The sequence below is a fragment of the Ascaphus truei genome, chromosome 1, assembly GCF_040206685.1.
Source record: "Ascaphus truei isolate aAscTru1 chromosome 1, aAscTru1.hap1, whole genome shotgun sequence".
NCBI lineage: Eukaryota > Metazoa > Chordata > Amphibia > Anura > Ascaphidae > Ascaphus > Ascaphus truei.
Window position 1 is genome coordinate 206,586,178 of NC_134483.1, and position 17,092 is coordinate 206,603,269.

Genomic DNA, 17,092 nt, shown 5'->3' on the forward strand with positions numbered 1-17,092 from the left:
CATCGTCGGGGCCCTTACTAGTAGTGCAGCCTTACACAGCTTTCAGCACAGCCTGGGTTTTGATGCATAGCCAGTAAACCTACTCGCAGACAACTGTTTTGACTTTTTGGGTCTCATCAATGTGTGAGGCTGGTTGCACTGGCTTTGCAATTTTAAGGTTGGGTAGGTTTCACCACAATTCGATAACTTGTGGTGGATAAGATGTGTGTATCTATCCTATCTATCCTATCTATCTATATCTATCATACACTTTTTGTTTTAGATTCATATGAATCCAGTTGATATTTGATGTTCATGCCAATAGTAAAATGGTGGGATTCAATACACTTCTACAATATAATCAGCCATATAATAAAAAGCAATGTGCCTTTTTCTAGAATCTGGATGGTGAACATTTGTCAGAAGTTGTTTTTATCCATACTTCCAATGCGTTGAATGTTGCTTGTGGATTTCTCATTAGGACAGATATGACAGTCTCCAATAATTTTGGATGTATAATCAAAATAAACACATCAGCTACTTACCGCACACACCTGCAATTCTAATGCATTATTTATCTTGTCTGTCAACAGACAGAACACATTAAGATTTTGTGTAAAAAAAAAAAAAAATATATATATACATATCTATCTCTATAGCATATTTCAGTTGCTACATGGAAATGGCTTGCAAAAACATGTCAACCATTTTACAGCATAAAATACATCATTATGCAACAATTTAAAAACATTATTTTAGATGAAAACTATGTATTCAACTTCAATAATAAATCTGCCTTTATCTACATTTCGACCTAAGAGTGAATCATTCTTTAATCTTTTCCAGGAAAAAATAATAATCAGACTGTTGCTTTTCTGGAATGAGAAGTAGTTTCAAAACGTGTGCAGCAGAAAGCTTCAGGCGATTATATTTTTATGATGGAGAATTACATTACTAGGTTAATTTTAGGATTGTAGAAAAAAAAATAACTATTGTGCAGTTAATCCATTTTCTAATTTAGGACTGGCTTAATCGCTTAATTTTCTTAAAAAAAAAAAATAGGGATAATTAAGATGGGAAACTACAGTCCTTTTATAATCTTTTCTATTATGTTATTGTTAATTGTTTTACTTCTCATCTTTCATTTCCCAGTATAAATACTTGGTAATATAATGATGTGCAGGGAAAAGATGAACTTTCCTTTATTTATTTATTTTACTTTATTAAGAACCCCTCATGCCCTGTCCCATACACTCACAGCATAATACAGTGCTGCAGCCAGGGATTCTGGGTAATGACATGCAAATGACCACTCAAAGTGCTGTATGATAAAGGGGGGGTTTGTCCTCCTACTCGCCATAACTACTTTTGTGTAACGGGTTTGTAGCCACTGCTAGCTTTACACAATCCAAGGTCGGCAACCAGTGAGTAGGTATACTGGCCATGCACGTCTTTGATCTGTGCTTTGCTTTAAAATCTGTGTTGTACAACAGGCATAAGCTTGAATCTTAACGTGGGTTAAAGTGGTATACGAAGGAGAAAGTGACCCACAGTGAAGTGCTCATTTGTGTGTCATTGCTCCAAATTCCCTGGCTGCAGTGGGGGAGGGAGTTGGGCAGGTTAAATGACTTCCCTGAGACGTGAATGTGTTCATAAATGTTCTTTATCTATTACAGCCTTGGTCCTACATAATGGTTTCCTTTTCAGTAGTCAACCTCTGGCGTTGTGATGTTGCTAGGGGAAAATACAGAGAAGGCTCTATGCGTTTTAGCATATAAATCAGATTTACAAACAGATTATTTACTCATCTTTATTGTGACTCTGCTTATGAGGGAGACTTGTTTTTCTTTTTCATTTTATTGTATGTATATATATATATATGTGTGTGTGTGTATATATATATGTATATGTGCTTTAGCCACTGCAGGTGTTGTGCTACATGTGGAATGTGTGCTCTATACCAGTAAAGCCAGGGCATATACCTGCCCATTATCTTCTAAATAATACTTGGTTCAGTTTTGTTTCATAGACACAAAAGTGTTATAATTTGTGGATTCATAGCAGGGAGTTTCTCCATACAAAGATCTTAATAACTATAGCTAAAACCAGACGTTCCCCCAAAATGTTTTACCTTAAACTGCTTTTGTTTAAAGGTGGCAGGAAAGTTGGAAACCTAATATATATATATTATATATGTGTGTGTGTGTGTGTGTGTGTATGTATATATGTATATATATATGTATATGTATGTGTGTATATATATATATATATATATATATATATATATATATATATATATATATATATATGTGTATATATGTATGTATGTATGTATGTATGTGTATATATATATGTAAGCCATAAATCAATATTTCAGAATTAATCAGTCAGTCGATATTCTAATCCATCAGGCTGTTTGTGTAGAGATTCTTGTGTAGAGATTCAGAAAGTCATATGTTTGGGTTACTGTTGTAGGCGCCTGCTGTCTGTTGTTTCCTCTTACTTTTTGCTTTGAAGATCAAAGGAATAGTTTTTCATCTTGCATTTGTAGCCTGATATCAGAATACCGACCATTTAACTCTTTCAGTGCTATTAAGCCTTCAACCCATTGGCTTGATTAATATTTTACTCCTTCACAAATGGGTTACATTTTAACTATGGTTTGCTTAATTCCTTTGACATCTGTAATGTCGTGTAGTTCAGATTATTGGGATGAGAGGTTTGCTGGAAAAAGCAGTTGTAAATCTTCAATATTCATAAGCAAATATTTTAGAGACATTGAATGAAGTGTACCCAATAGTCTCTCCTTACCCTTGTAAATGCTAAATAAACAATAATTCATCCCAAATCAATTCCACTTCTTTGTACAAAGGGTCAGAGCCACCTATACATGGAGTTGACTCCATTAAAGTAATGCAGCGTTAGGAAAAAACGTTCTGTCCTTCAGTGCTTGCATGAGATATTTGTCACATTTCTTGCATCTGACACAAATCACTTTAGCACATGTCTTTATACCACCTGTCAGTTGGTGGTTTTTATTTTATTTTTGAACACTCCAAAGTAAAATACATTTTACTTTCAGAGAAACAAGAATGCATCCCATTATAACATGTTCGTTAAGCAATTCCTGTCAACATTTTTTCCCCTCAACATGTAGGTTGACACACAAATGTTGCTCTCCTAAAGGCATACAGATGTAGTCAACATTATCACAACTGTGGCGTACTGATGCAGACGCCAGAGCAGGAGAAGCGGGCATTGTTTTATTAGCCGCTTACGAGAAGGGTGTGCGGCTTCTGCGCTATTTGATCCGCGGCAGCACACCACAGTGGCACTAATGTTGGTTACACCTGTTGCACGCAGTGCATTTGACTATGGTAATGTAGTAGTTATATATGCAAAGTCAAAAATCACGTTGCAGTCATTTTCAGGCCTAAACTCGGAAAACGTATATTGTTTATAGAATTTCTGTAAATATTTCCATTTGTTGCAGCTTCTTCACAGCTTACTGATATTGCTGTAACTACAATTACTTTGCAACATGGAGTTAAATGCTACTGTCCAATTATCTTCATATATTGTATTTGCTATAAAACGAGACCACTGTTTACTTACTATAAGGGGGATTCTCCAAGCTCCGGGAAGAGGTTATTGACTGACATCAGCTGCCATTGACTGTCATTTAACGCGAATCGAGCTCTGATGACATCTTATCAGAATTTTGAAAAATCCGTCCATAGCGTCTTGTCCCTGCAATGCTGAAAAAGTAAATATTAGTAACAACGAGGCTAAAGTATGACACTTCTTCAAATATGTCGGTGTCGAACAGCTAAATCCATATAAGATATTTGTAATGCGTTTGTTTCATTTTAAGAAGACAATTTTTTTTTTATTCGGTGTTCTTTACGTCATTTGGGGTTGTGGGAAACAGAAGGCGTTTAATTTTTTATAGGTTTTACACAGAACCTGAACTGATTGGCATATGGCATTATTTAACACATCACAAAGCATTACTTGCTACATCACCGTTTCCAACTTCAAGTTTGATTAGATCAACACCTGATGCTTTCTTGGTGTCTGCCTGCAAAAAAAAAAAAGGATGGTCAACCTCCCAAAGAATTTCACGGCCTGAAAAAGAGTGAGAAGAGTATGAAGTTTTTATTTTTAATTTAGCGGTTTGTCTTTTTGGATTAGGTGACTATTTTCCTTAGTAAGTGCAGCTGCTTTCTTTTGATAAATGGATCAACCAACTGTTCCAATATATTTTTGTATATCTATAAAAGTGAAGGGTCACCCGTGTATTATTTTTAGGTCGATCCAGTAAGAATATGAGTTACAGCGAATATTTTTAAATGAGCTTTCAATAACTACACTTTCCAGTGACGGTGCAATCCCTCTTGGGACCACATTGAACCAATGGCAGTGACATGTTTTAAGGAATTAAATCTAGGTGATGTTGCCATATTTTTATTTTTTAACAAAAATCAGGCCTCTGAGTATTTTAAAATCCTATTTCAAGTTGGTTTGTAAACGTGGTGCTCGGAATCATGGGAAGTTGATCCCTCTAGCGCGCCTCTCTTTTGTGTTCTAATGACATGTGTTGAACAGGAGCTTTTTCATGTAAAGCCCTTCTCATTCCTCCTTATCTGCAGTATATTGGCCCTGTAACAGTGACAAGGTTGGCTAAAGGTTGAATAAATACTTGATTGACAAAAACTTCTCCAACCAAAGGCTCCGTGAAAAAACAAAAACAAAACGGCTTTATCTCTAGAGAAACCGAAATAGCCAAGTGTTTGCTTCAAGTATGATTCCATTTGTATAAGAAAATGTTGACATGAATTTTAGTATTCCCCCCCCCCTCCCTGCAAATTAACAGTATTGCACCTTTTTTAGCGTGCAAGGCAATGGCAATAGCATTCAATCGACAGGTATGGACTATTTTGCTAGCCTGTAACTTAGGTTTTTTTTTCCTTTTTTAATCAGCTGGTATACAAACTGTTTCCTGTGTTTTATATTTGTTTTTTTGCATTTGTTTTGTCAGAATAAGGTTGCCGACCTGTCTGAGACATGTGAATGGTGCGCACAAGCAGTGTTTTTATTTGCTGTACATTGTACGGGAGAAGGTTTTTGTGATTTTTTTTTTTTTTTTTTATTATATACTTTTTTTTTTATATATACTTGCCATAACTTATTTAATGTATAATTTTTTTGTGAAATAAAATGTATTTTTTTTTTAAAACTAGGTAATGTTGTTAATTAACACAAAGTGCACAAAAATGTTGCTCACTAAATGTGCAGACCTTTTTTTACAACTTCCCACATGCCCGTGAAAAACACTTCAGTACTATTGGCAACGCTCCCACTTCACAGCTGAGGCAGTTCTTTGTTGGACAGAAGACCTGAAGGAGGGAGAGTGCCTTGTTTTTAGTGGTTGAATTACTCTGACAATCCTTCACATTACCCCTCCTCTTATTAATATTCTTTATGATGTAAGCTTGTAAAACAGAGGATTGGCTGTTAATCTTTCAGATCTCGAGGGTTTTTGGCAGTGGCCCATAATTGATGTGTTCACATAGCTGTTGTCTGACTACTAATAATTAGACAGCGGAGTTATCCTGCAGCTAAATCAGTGTTGCTTATAAATCATACTCGATAAACTACAGTATCATTTCTTCAAAGGATTTTATGCGTGTCTACATACTTTGATAAAAAAAAAGCCAGAGGCATTTCATGATTTTGTCAGTTTCTATCAACGGTATTTTTATCCGTCTTTGGAAAACTGTGATATCTTTAAAATTTTCTCCCTGCAGCAAATATGATCACACAGTGATTAGCGTATCTCCAGATAATTATGTGGCTTGGAAACGTTTGTTCCACAGGCCTTTAAAACCATGCGTCCTTCATTAGCATTTAATGTTTGCCGTTTTAATGATCTTATTTTTTATGTTTTAGGTATAACTATGTATTTTATTTTTCTTCTGACAGCTCGTGTTTTTTTTTTTTTTTACCAGATGAGGTATGCTGTATCTGCAAATAATGTTTCAGTGTAATTATTAAAAAAAAAAAAAAATTGTTCATGGTTCTGGTGTATTAATATTACTAATATTTTTTTTTCATGAATTCTGTGAAAATGTACTTTTCCGATTGGGGTTGGGGAGTTGCACCAGCTTTCTCATCTTTTAGGGCATCGTGTTAAACGTAGGCTTTAACTTTTTTTTTAAATGTATTTATTTCTATTTCACATGCCAAAAAGGATTTGACTTCAATGAACATATATTTCATTTCAGATTGTTAGGTTGTAATATTTACACCTAATCACACTAACCTCAGAATTACTACACTGTTGTTTCCCTAAATAGGTATACAGTAGATCTCTAAAAAAAAGTACAGTTCAAGAAGTATGCATTGTTTGAAACAGGAAAAAAAAATGTGAAGTGTTTAATTAAATTAACGTTACCTTGTTATACATGTATATACAGCCGCACACACACATTGCCAGTAGGAGGTATAAGGCATTGAGTGGTTTCTTAAGTGTCTGTATCTGTGTTTTTGTGTGTGTGTGTGTGTGTGTGTTTGGGGGTATAACAGAACATTGTGCAGTAGCTCAGTCTCTGTGGGTAATAGCGCGGCATGGGTGACATCAAGCCACCCCCCTGACACTGTGTCCTCCGCAGTCACCAGTCCGAGGATCAGCATGTCGGAGCAGCCACTCAGAATGGTGAGGCTCTGCGCGTTCTCATGCAGCTGCGGGCTGGTGGTGCAGGCAGTCAGACGTAGCAGTACTGTGATCCTTGGGGTCGGGCCGTAGTCGTGCAGCTCCAGCCACATGCAGAAGCGTGTGTGTGTTCCGGGACCTTGGCCCTGCTCCCAACTCACACCCCGCCCCGGGGAGACAGACGCTGCGGCAGTGCTCCCGGGGAGCCAGATATAGGCAGGGGTACTATGCTTCCAGTGAGCCGATCAAATTCAGCACATGCGCAGTCCCTCACATCCGTTTCTAAATTGTGTTACAAAATTCTCCTAGGGTAAGGCCTCGTTCAGGGTGCCAGCTGCAGGAGTTGGAGGGAGGGTGGGAGGGCGGCAGTGCAGCAGTTTGCTGGGCGATCTGTGTTTATCCCCAGCAGACTTTTCAGCGTTGAGGAGGGGGCGGGGTTACACACGGCAGGTAAAGTATCGAGGTTGCAGTCATGAAATCATTCTCAAGAATGATTTCATTGGCTGCCTAGGTCCCTGTGACGCTGCTGCAGCTCCTAAAAACGAAATTTTCGTTTCTTGAAACTGTAGCCAGCTTCAACTCCTGGCTTCGGAGACAGGGCATTTGCTACCCTGACAACCAGTATTCAAATTGAATACTTTGTTTCTCACGGCAGCACGCACGGCAGCACGCACGGCAGCACGCCCTCCCTCCGAAGCCAGCACCCTGAACGAGGCCTTAGAGAGGCAGAGTTGTAAGACACACCGTAAGCCAACAAGTTTCACTTCAAAAGGTAATAAAGCAACAATTTATGCGGCACCATTACTTTTCCTCTTTGGTTCCCAACATGCTTCTGTGTAAAGAGATTCCTGGTCCAAGACACTGCCTATTCTGTTGACTTGTAGTTAAGTTCTGCAAATAAAAATACTAGTTGTGAGCACATTCACATGTCTCAGACAGGTCTGCAACCCTGACTTTCCCCATTATCTCTTAGCATACAATGCTTCCACTGCAGCCAGGTATTATGGGTAATGGCATGCAAATGAGCACAGTGTGTCACTCTTTACTGCTTATCCATTTTAACATGGACCCCTATAAGTTTATGCCTGCTGTATTTCACAGTTTTTTCAGTGCAGCCTGGGTTAAAGAAGTGAATGAGCCAGTAAACCCACTCACTGTTTGATACTTTAAGGTTTTTCCAATAGTCTATATTTATATGTGACAGAAAAGTAAAAAAAGGACACATATATTATACATATATTGTGTATGTATATTTATTATTATTATTTGAAATCGACTATCGTGTGATGAATTGCTTGGCTACCACTCCGCATACATCAACACCTGGCAATCGTCAACAAAAAATAACAGCGAGAGACTACAAAGAGGCTGTTTTTTACATTAACTTTCCTTGGTTTGACACGCTGCCACGGCCAGCTGTTAGACTTGTGTGCGTTTTTTCCACTGGTGATGGTTGCCTTCCTGCTCTCTTTCTCTTCTAGGTTACATCATTTGGGTTTTTGCGAACATTTTAGGCAAAGCAATAATAATTACACACAACACATATCTAAAACAGACTTATTTGTGTTTCATTTACATTAAGTTTATGATATTACAGTCCACTTAAAATTAGTACAGCCTGGATTAAAAATAGTACAACAATGCTCTCTTGCACGAGATATTTACCAAGACCCTAATGGCATACATTTCATGATTAACCTGTAATAGAGAATTTCTTTTGTACATGTCTGTATAGGTAACCTACCCATCATAGATAGTACATAAAGCAAGATATATACTGTCCAAACTATTGTTCATCACATTCTTTGTGTATTGTACATTGCATATCATGCCCAATGGTTACAATTTAGAATTGTCATCTGTCTGGTTTTAACCTACTCAAAGACTTCCTGAAGCCATACAAACACATGGTTAGTTGTGACATGCAATGCATTGATGATTGTGACCCCATTGCTGAATGGTTTACTAATGTTATAGAAATGTGAAGACATTAACCTCTTATTATCACGCCTGTTGCACAAAAGCTGTATTATATATTTGAAATCGGGGGCAAGACTGTTGGGATTTTTTTTTTAATTGGTTGCCTTTGACCATTTTTTAAAGGCTCTTTCTACTTCAGACAGAATTGCTGTAGCGTCATTTTTATCCCAATGGAATGATTCCTCAACAAACCGTACAATATTCTAATTACTAGTAGTATTCCTGGTTGCGTGGCAAGGTGTAACGACCAACATTTGGAAGGTGTTAAATGGACATGTTACAAAAATAATTTAAAACCAGCTAAATGTCATTGCTTAAAATATCAAGGATTTTTTTTTTTTTTTTATTATTCCTAATTTTTCCTTAAAACACATTTTAATTAACCACTGGGTAGCATAATCCTTTTTGCATGTGTCTCAATGCATTATACACTGGCGACACACTTTATTCGAGCTCAGCTAGTCCCACGAATTCGGGTATACCCGGGTGTATTGAGGTTTGTGACTGTTTTCTGCCCGAGTGCATTGGGTTATTTTCCAGGCAGGGATTGAAGCATTTTATTCCCGCTGGCTGCAATACTGCACAGTATATATATATATATATACTGCATTACAATTCATGAATTTATGCCATCTGGTAGACACGCGAAGCATTGCAGCCTATTAAATCCTAATCATTATCAATTAACAGATCAGCCGCCCGTCAGCCAGGCATGAACCCAGGCTGGGAAGGCAAACACAACGGGGCTTGTCAGAGGTGAGGAGCGGCGCATTCCAGGTATCTGCCAGGTACATACTGGGTATTTGCTCGAATAAAGTGTGTCGGTGCAGTAGCATAATATTATTAATAATTCTGATATATTTATGTATATTGTTTTTGAGGTTTTTAATTGAGCTGGTGAAAAATAGGTACCTACTGACTTAAGCACTTGGCTTCTGGTGTCTAACATTTATTGTGCATTGGGTTGCAGGGTCCTCCAGCAGATTTGGAGTTCTACATTTGACATCCATTTAAAATGAATCTTTTCCCTCCTTAGCTTTTGCCTTTCCCTTTGGCAAGATGATTTTGAGAAAAGTCATCAACATTCCAAGTTCATATGCTCTAAGAAGCATTTACATAAAGCCTCATACAGTGAAATATACTGATCAGATTCCTTTTTTCTTAATATTATTTTTCTTTTCCCATGATGAACAAATAATGGATGATAAAAGAATAAAAATAAATATGTTGTTATTGCAGGTTATTCAGCTCTTCTACCGTTAAGTGCTAAATGTGATCTTGGTTTTTATCTTCCAAAGGAACACCACTTTGTGATTTTCCGAAATGCATACTGAGGAGATAAGAGCTACTGAGCTTTTATAAACAAGAAGCCGACACAGCTGACTGCCTCAGCTGTGTAATGACCAGCTCCTTTCTCTGATTCCACATTGTTTAGAGAGGCCATTATGCATATAGCAAAGGACTGTGTATTTATTATGTAGGAAGGGAAAGAAAAACCTTTTAAATTATTTTTTTCCAATGTGTTCTATTTACAAAAGAAGTGTTCTATGAAAGACTGTTGTGCAACACAGCGATGGTGCTTAAAAGTCCCAGTTTGATGGTGTAGTGTGTTTGTAAAGATTCTTCCTTTCTTTTGGATTACGTACTGCATTGTGAAATACTCCAATATTTTTCTAGCTTGGGAAAAATGTTGGGACAAGATTAAATATGGTTATTGCTTCCTAACTGGCCATTTAAAAAAAAGAAACCGTAATGTTGGTTATTAAGATTTTGCAATAAGGCTTGTGTGTTAATTTATCTGTGTATCTTGTGAAACAACTAATACGGACCGACTGTTCAGAAGATTGAGATTATGTTCTATATTTGGATTTACAAATCCATGCTATTATGGTCTCACTTAGTACCTGAAACGCATCTTTACTAATGTGATAGAGGTTTAACACCTGTTAAAAGGAATCAAAGTGTTAATGTAATAAACTTTGTACATAATTACAATAGTACTACCACTAATGTGAATACATTGCAACTAGTAGGGTGGTTTGTTAGCAGTAGCCTACATACTGGATTCGTTTTTACGGTAAGGCTCACAAGGATATTTTACACATATATATAAGGAGGCGCACACTATGTCAGTCTGGTTTTTATAAAAATTACTTTGAAAAGTATACCTCAATTGTCTTAACCAATCAATAATGACCACCTTGGTTTGTGGTTTTTAATATTTTGTTTGGGGATTTTGTCCCTAGTTAGGATGATTTGTTTGGCTTGCTCAGTGTGGGATATTCTGAAGACATTTGGAAACCATTGGGGCTTAAGATCCAGTTAGGGGTGCAAAAGATGTGTAGACGTCTTTCTGTTTAACAACTGGGAGCTCCCGTTTGTTGCATGGCATTTGTAGCAGTTGCTGTGAAATAATTATGAATACTGTGTTGTATCTCCAACTTTCATTGAGTAGTGGGATCAAAGTGGTTCAGTTATGAAAGGTATACATAGTAGCCAGTTGACTAAAAGAGATGGATAGTGTGTCATTGCAATGTTTTTATTGTTTCCAGAAAGTCATGACATGTAGTATAGTAGTAACCTGTATGACTTTGTGCATAAAGACGATTTGGTATCAGGAATCTTGCAATAAGCTTGTCTGTTTTTCCAGGTTGACCCCCTGTTTACAGTGCCTGCCCCTCCACCACCAGTTTCCAGCAGCATCTCACCTCAGATCCTGCCATCATACTTTTCTTCTTCATCAACTATCGCAGCACCCGTGGAGCAACTTTTGGTACGAACTCGGTCAGTGGGTGTAAACACATGTGATGTTGGAGTAGTCACGGAACCAGAATGCCTTGGACCTTGTGAGCCTGGCACGAGTGTCAACTTGGAAGGGATTGTCTGGCATGAAACTGAAGAAGGTACATTTTTGAATTTTACATACTCCTTTGAACTTGGAAAATGTTGTGTGTTTTTTTTTTGTTTTATTAGTGTGATAAATTGACATTTTATTGTGTGTGGTGGTTACTAGTCTAATCCATAGAAATTATTTGAATGGTGATTTTTTTTTTCTTATCCTTCAGTATTTAGAAAAAGAAATATAGTGTTTCAATAGCCACTGTACTGCTGCTTTTAAAGGTCTTGTATGTTTTCCTATTGGGATTTTCCTTGGCGTTTGCTGAAACCTTTTCACAGCTTAGCATCAATGTATGCAAATAATGTGCTCTCTGAGCACACATTTAGGTGTGATAGAATTGTAGCGTAGAACAGGCTAAGCAATATGGATTTGTGTTATGGTTTAACATTCTGTTCATCTTTAATGCACCAAATGTAACTGTGACTACATTATTGTGAAAGGAGGCAGCAATACTTTGAGGACCAGTACATTACTGACACATTTGACACTGAATGGATTTATTGCTTATAAAATAGAGCTAGCTTCCAGAAATTAATCTAGATATTAAATATCTCTGCTCGGGGGATAATTTGTATTTGGAAAATCATTTTCATCTGCAGACATTATTCCCTGTATACTGTATTAAACGCAGAATGTTGATGACAATATTTCAACAAAGAAATAAAGCGCCACAGTTTTACAAGTGCTTGAGAGGCAAATAGGTCTTTAGTGGAACGTAATGATAAAGTATGATGTATTTTAGGCTTCAGCTATTAAAGCAGCAGTTCAAGCAATGTTACATGTGTTTTTTTTTTTTTTTTTAAATAAATCAGTTTTGTACTGTGAGAAAATACTTGTAGCATTTAAAAAAAGATATTTTTAATGTTGCTAATGTAGGAAGAATTTCCAAAATGACAGCCCCTTCCCCTTCTGATAGACTCTGGCTCTTGAACCCCGCCCACTCTAGCTATGCACCAATTGTATCTAGTAACTGCTCAGTCACATAATATTGCTGGACTACATTACCCACAATGCTGTGCAAGAACTGAATTAAATAACCCTGAGCAAGCAATTGATTACAGGAGAACGGATCGATCTATATATATATATATATATATATATATATTTTTTAAATGGCTGCTTGAACTGCAGCTTTAAACACCTTTTGGGTGAACACTAATTTATGTTGTCATTACTTCCAATTGCTGTACCATGTGTCATTTTAGCTATCATACTTTGTAATAGGTACTATCCGAGGAGAAGACTGATTTTGAAATTGCTTTACGATGTATCATTGTAAAGTATGAAAATCATTAGTCAGATTTAGTGCCTTCTATATGTTCTCCCCTAGTTATTCCCCTTCCCTAAATAAATGAATGAATGAGATGTGGTCATTATATTGTCCTATTTTCTAGAGCACACCGTTCCTGCTCATGTCCAACCATAGACCAGTGGCATTAATGTGCACAATGAGCGTCTGGTCTTTTTCAGGCATGAGTTAATAAAAATGGATTTAACCTTCTGCTTTGTCTATTGTCTTATGCTAACCAGTGTAGTGATAAGTAGTTGTTTACCATGGTGAAGAGAAAGCAGGTTTACTGTCTAAAGAGTCATTCCAGTTGAATAAACTAAACTTCTGACCTTCATTGAAGTGAGAAGCCTTTTTTGTTTGCAGGAACATTCCTATTTACAGACGTGCTGGAAGCAAATATTCCATTGTGCTTTGTAGTCTAGGATATCCTAACACTTAAAACTCCGAGTGGAGACAAGATGTGCCCATGTTGCAGCAAGTGGTGAGATTGGCTTAGCATTAGATTGAGGCCAAAATGATTATTGATATGTGCTCTTTTATAGCTAGAAGCATTTTTTTTTATGTTTGAGGAACACTACTATGCAGTTAACACTGGTTTAATGGGAAGTGCAGTTGAGAACTCTGCAATGAATGTACTTTTGGTTAGATTATTCTGCTATAACAGTTAGCAATATTACATATCATGGACTAATTGAAAGATTTTTTTTGTATTATTGTCCTAGTCCCTGCTCTGTCAAGAGAGGCCTGCAATACATTGTATTGCATGCATTACTGGCTCCATTGGCTCTACAGGGGGTTAATGGGCCTCTTACTGTTGGCAAGAGAAATGTTCACAGTAGTTGAATGTCAACACTTTTTTGAGTTCTGGTCTCATTCATTTCTATTTCCTATGATATGCAGTTTCTCGTGCTCACTGAGAGCAGCTTTTTCTTTCCATGGCTTTTACAGAAAATGAATGGTGTTTTTGAGACACCACCAATAAATCTCGGATATTATTTTATGTACAAACCATAAAATGCACTTGGGTCTCTCTTGTCAGAACACAGTAGAGTCATCGCACTCCAATAATGGTCCCAATAGTGAAAATCTATTTTTGTTGCTCTGTTGAAATGGAACATAGAAGTCTCCATAATTCAAGCAACTTGCCATTTCACAAACAGCTTATTTAATATTAATAATAATAAAATTAAAAAAAGGCATCCCTATTGCCTGAGACACAAAATGTCTGACTTGGAAGGCTTTTAAATTCTTCAGATCATATGCGAAATTGTCTGAGGATGTTTTAGGTTTCCTTCCTTTTTGATCTATTCCATTTTAAAAGTACATTGGCACGAGAAAATATTGTGCAAAATTGTTCACAGATGCATAAAAGAATGTCCATGACATTTGGGCTTCAACATTTGGGGCACACATTCCTTTGTATAGCTATGTGTATCCAGTTTTCCTGGGATTAGAAAGGAGGGGTGTGGTGGGGGGGGGGGGGGGGATAGGCTCTGTCCACCTGGCTTTCTTTTATCATGTGCATTATTCTCCAATAAATGCTGTGTTTTTTTTTCTTTCTTTCTGTTGCTTGCTTTCATCTCATTGGGTTCTTAATATCCAATCTAAAAGCAAACAAAGTGTAGTACAGGAAGGGTCCTGTTAATAACTCCCACAACATTAACCCCTCCTGGTATTTTGCATCTTGCTGTAAGTTTTCCATTACTTTGGTTATATAGACAGTGAAAGACATAGATGTTGCCTGTACAACTTTTATCTGTGCAAAACCAATTGCACTGTTTGAAGTTATGTAGATTGGTTGTTTACGGCTAATTAAAATGGGTCTGTATCTGGTCATATGGGGGGGGGGGGGTTTAAACCGAATCAGTGCTCTGAGCTGTGCTTCAATCTTCTATTTATGGGCACAGGGAACTTGAAAGCATTAAGGCTTGAGAAACTGTGCAGCAAGATAAAACATTGTATTTAAAGGGTCCCCCGACCTCTACTAAATCTAATGCCTGCTTTTGTCAGAGATCTGTGCTTGGGAATCTAATACTCTGGAGGTGGTTACTATGAAATGAGACCTGTTACTCAACCTGTCACAGTCTGTTGTATTTGCTCTATTCCTTCAGGGAGATAAAGAAGCATATGTTTAGACTTACCCAGTTTGTTTTTCAAAGAGGAATGTCTAAGCAATAGCAAGTCATTATAAATGAGTTGTTTTTTTCCCCTCAATGGTCATATTACAGATAAAAGCAAATCACAAGTCTCCGTTTCCTATTTTTTTACGATGTATGAAATTTGTTATATTTGTTTTTTCTCGTGTGTGTGCGTGTAATACGTTTCATGTGGCGCTGTTTTTGTGTGTTTTCCCTTTGATATAGTACAGTATTGTTATGGGTTGGATATGGCCTATATTTTAACACATACAAAACTGCATATGGATGGCATTAGGGTTGAGTACTTTGATTTGAATACGTTTTATTTTGGAGTGACAATTGACATTTTAGAAAAATAAACCTTAACCAGCTCCAACTTTTTCAGTTACATAAGTTGCACTGTAATGCATGGTTAATATTTATGTTTCTGCTGGCTATAACACCCCTTTGTGTCCCAGTAAAGTGTTTTTATGTCATTTAGAATCTGTGTATTACTCATGCAGAGTAATGTTTAGTGAGAATGTATGGAGCAATTAAAGCCATATCTGGATCACTGCGTAAATGCCAAGTCTTTCCCACTAAATTATTTTCATTGTGGGCTGTGGAGACGACGTGTTTGTGTGTTAAAGTTGACTGTAAAGAAACGCAGAAGCCGGGATTCACTAAAGCCACGATGTGGGGGTATCGCACCCAGATAAAGCGTGAGCAGTCATTGACTCTTATGGCAGTTAATGGGGACTTGGGGTGAGATACCATACAGTAGTGCTTAGTAATTGTCCCCCAAGGTGTTTTGTATTGGTGTATGGGATTTTCTGTTCAAAACTAATATTGAATCCCTTATGTGTATGTCAGCCATTACCTCTCTCCTGATTCATTGTCAAATGTTAATGATTGATTAGGAATTTTGCTGAAATTCTAGCTGTGGTATAGCAATGAATTTTAGCCACGTTCTTTTTTTAATGTTGTCATAACTGTTAGTTGACTTGCACAAACATCAACTGTTTTTCTTTGCTTGATAGGAAGTGAATAAAATTAAAATCTAATAATTACTGCAATCACTTCCCAGTCTTTAGAGCTTTTCTCTGGCCCTGATTTGAATTGTACTAAAAATGTGTGTTTGAAAACTGTTCAGGAGGCAGCCTTCTTTTTTTATTTTTATTTTTTATGCTGTCTACATGCCATGCAGTTCTCACATTCCTGGGCTGAACGTGTTTCTATCTTCGCATTTGAGCAGAATGTGTTAATGCCACTGGGTAAATGAACAAAAAAAAAAGGTGTCCGTTTTTTTTTTTTTCATGTCAATTTTGCTGCCAACTGAGACAAGGTCGAAAGAGCAAAACAACACAAATTCCAGTCATCATTTTAAATCTGTTGTATAGAGGTAGCAATTTGTGCTACAGTACATGTATGCAATCCTGTACAATATAATTGAAAGTCTTTCACTCTTTACTGTGTTTCGTCTTGAAAATAGAGCACTGACTTAATTGTAACTTGTGACAGGATCTCATTTTGCAGTGTTGCCAAAGTAAAATCCATGTAAACATTAGATTCTAGGTCTATCCTGGTTTGCAAAATCTCAGAATGCAATGTAAATACAGTTGTAGAATAAGAAATGGATAGAAATCGTATGTCAAGTTGCCATTATTTCCTTCACTCTAACTGATTGGCCTCTTGGGTGTTTTTGTTTTATTTTGATCTATATGTGGGCCGCAAAAAAACAAAAACTTACATTTTCATAGAAACGTAGGTTTATTTTGAAAAGTACAGTGTGTGTGTGTTGACCTCACTAACCGAACCAAAAAAAAAAGCCAGACGTTAATGACTTCTGAACCCATTAACCAGTGTCAGGATGCCCCCTCTTAACAATTTCAAAAGCAGCAATCCCGCCTGGGATCTTACCTGATCCGCAGTTCCTCAAGGTACTATACTGGAGGGGAGGTGTTCCCTACCTGTCTTCTGATGTCTCCCGTGTGAAACTTGAGAGTCAGATCTGGAAGAAAGCAGAATAGGTTATTTCGGTGTAGGTATAGTGCAGTTAAGATAAAACAGAGATAGTGGGTGAGGGTGGGAGGGAGAGGGAGGGAGAGGGA

The 17,092-nt window shown here is 37.1% G+C and overlaps 1 protein-coding gene across 6 annotated transcripts in view; it reads left to right on the top strand.

The window, feature by feature from the left end:
* ZNF608 (zinc finger protein 608) overlaps window positions 1-17,092 on the top strand; it is an 81,072-nt gene that overhangs the window by 24,394 nt on the left and 39,586 nt on the right. For all 6 annotated transcript variants that reach the window (XM_075600642.1, XM_075600632.1, XM_075600598.1 and 3 more), the window contains exon 3: window positions 11,325-11,577. In XM_075600642.1, coding sequence (XP_075456757.1) covers window positions 11,325-11,577 — 253 coding nt within the window. The remainder of the gene's footprint in view (window positions 1-11,324; window positions 11,578-17,092) is intronic.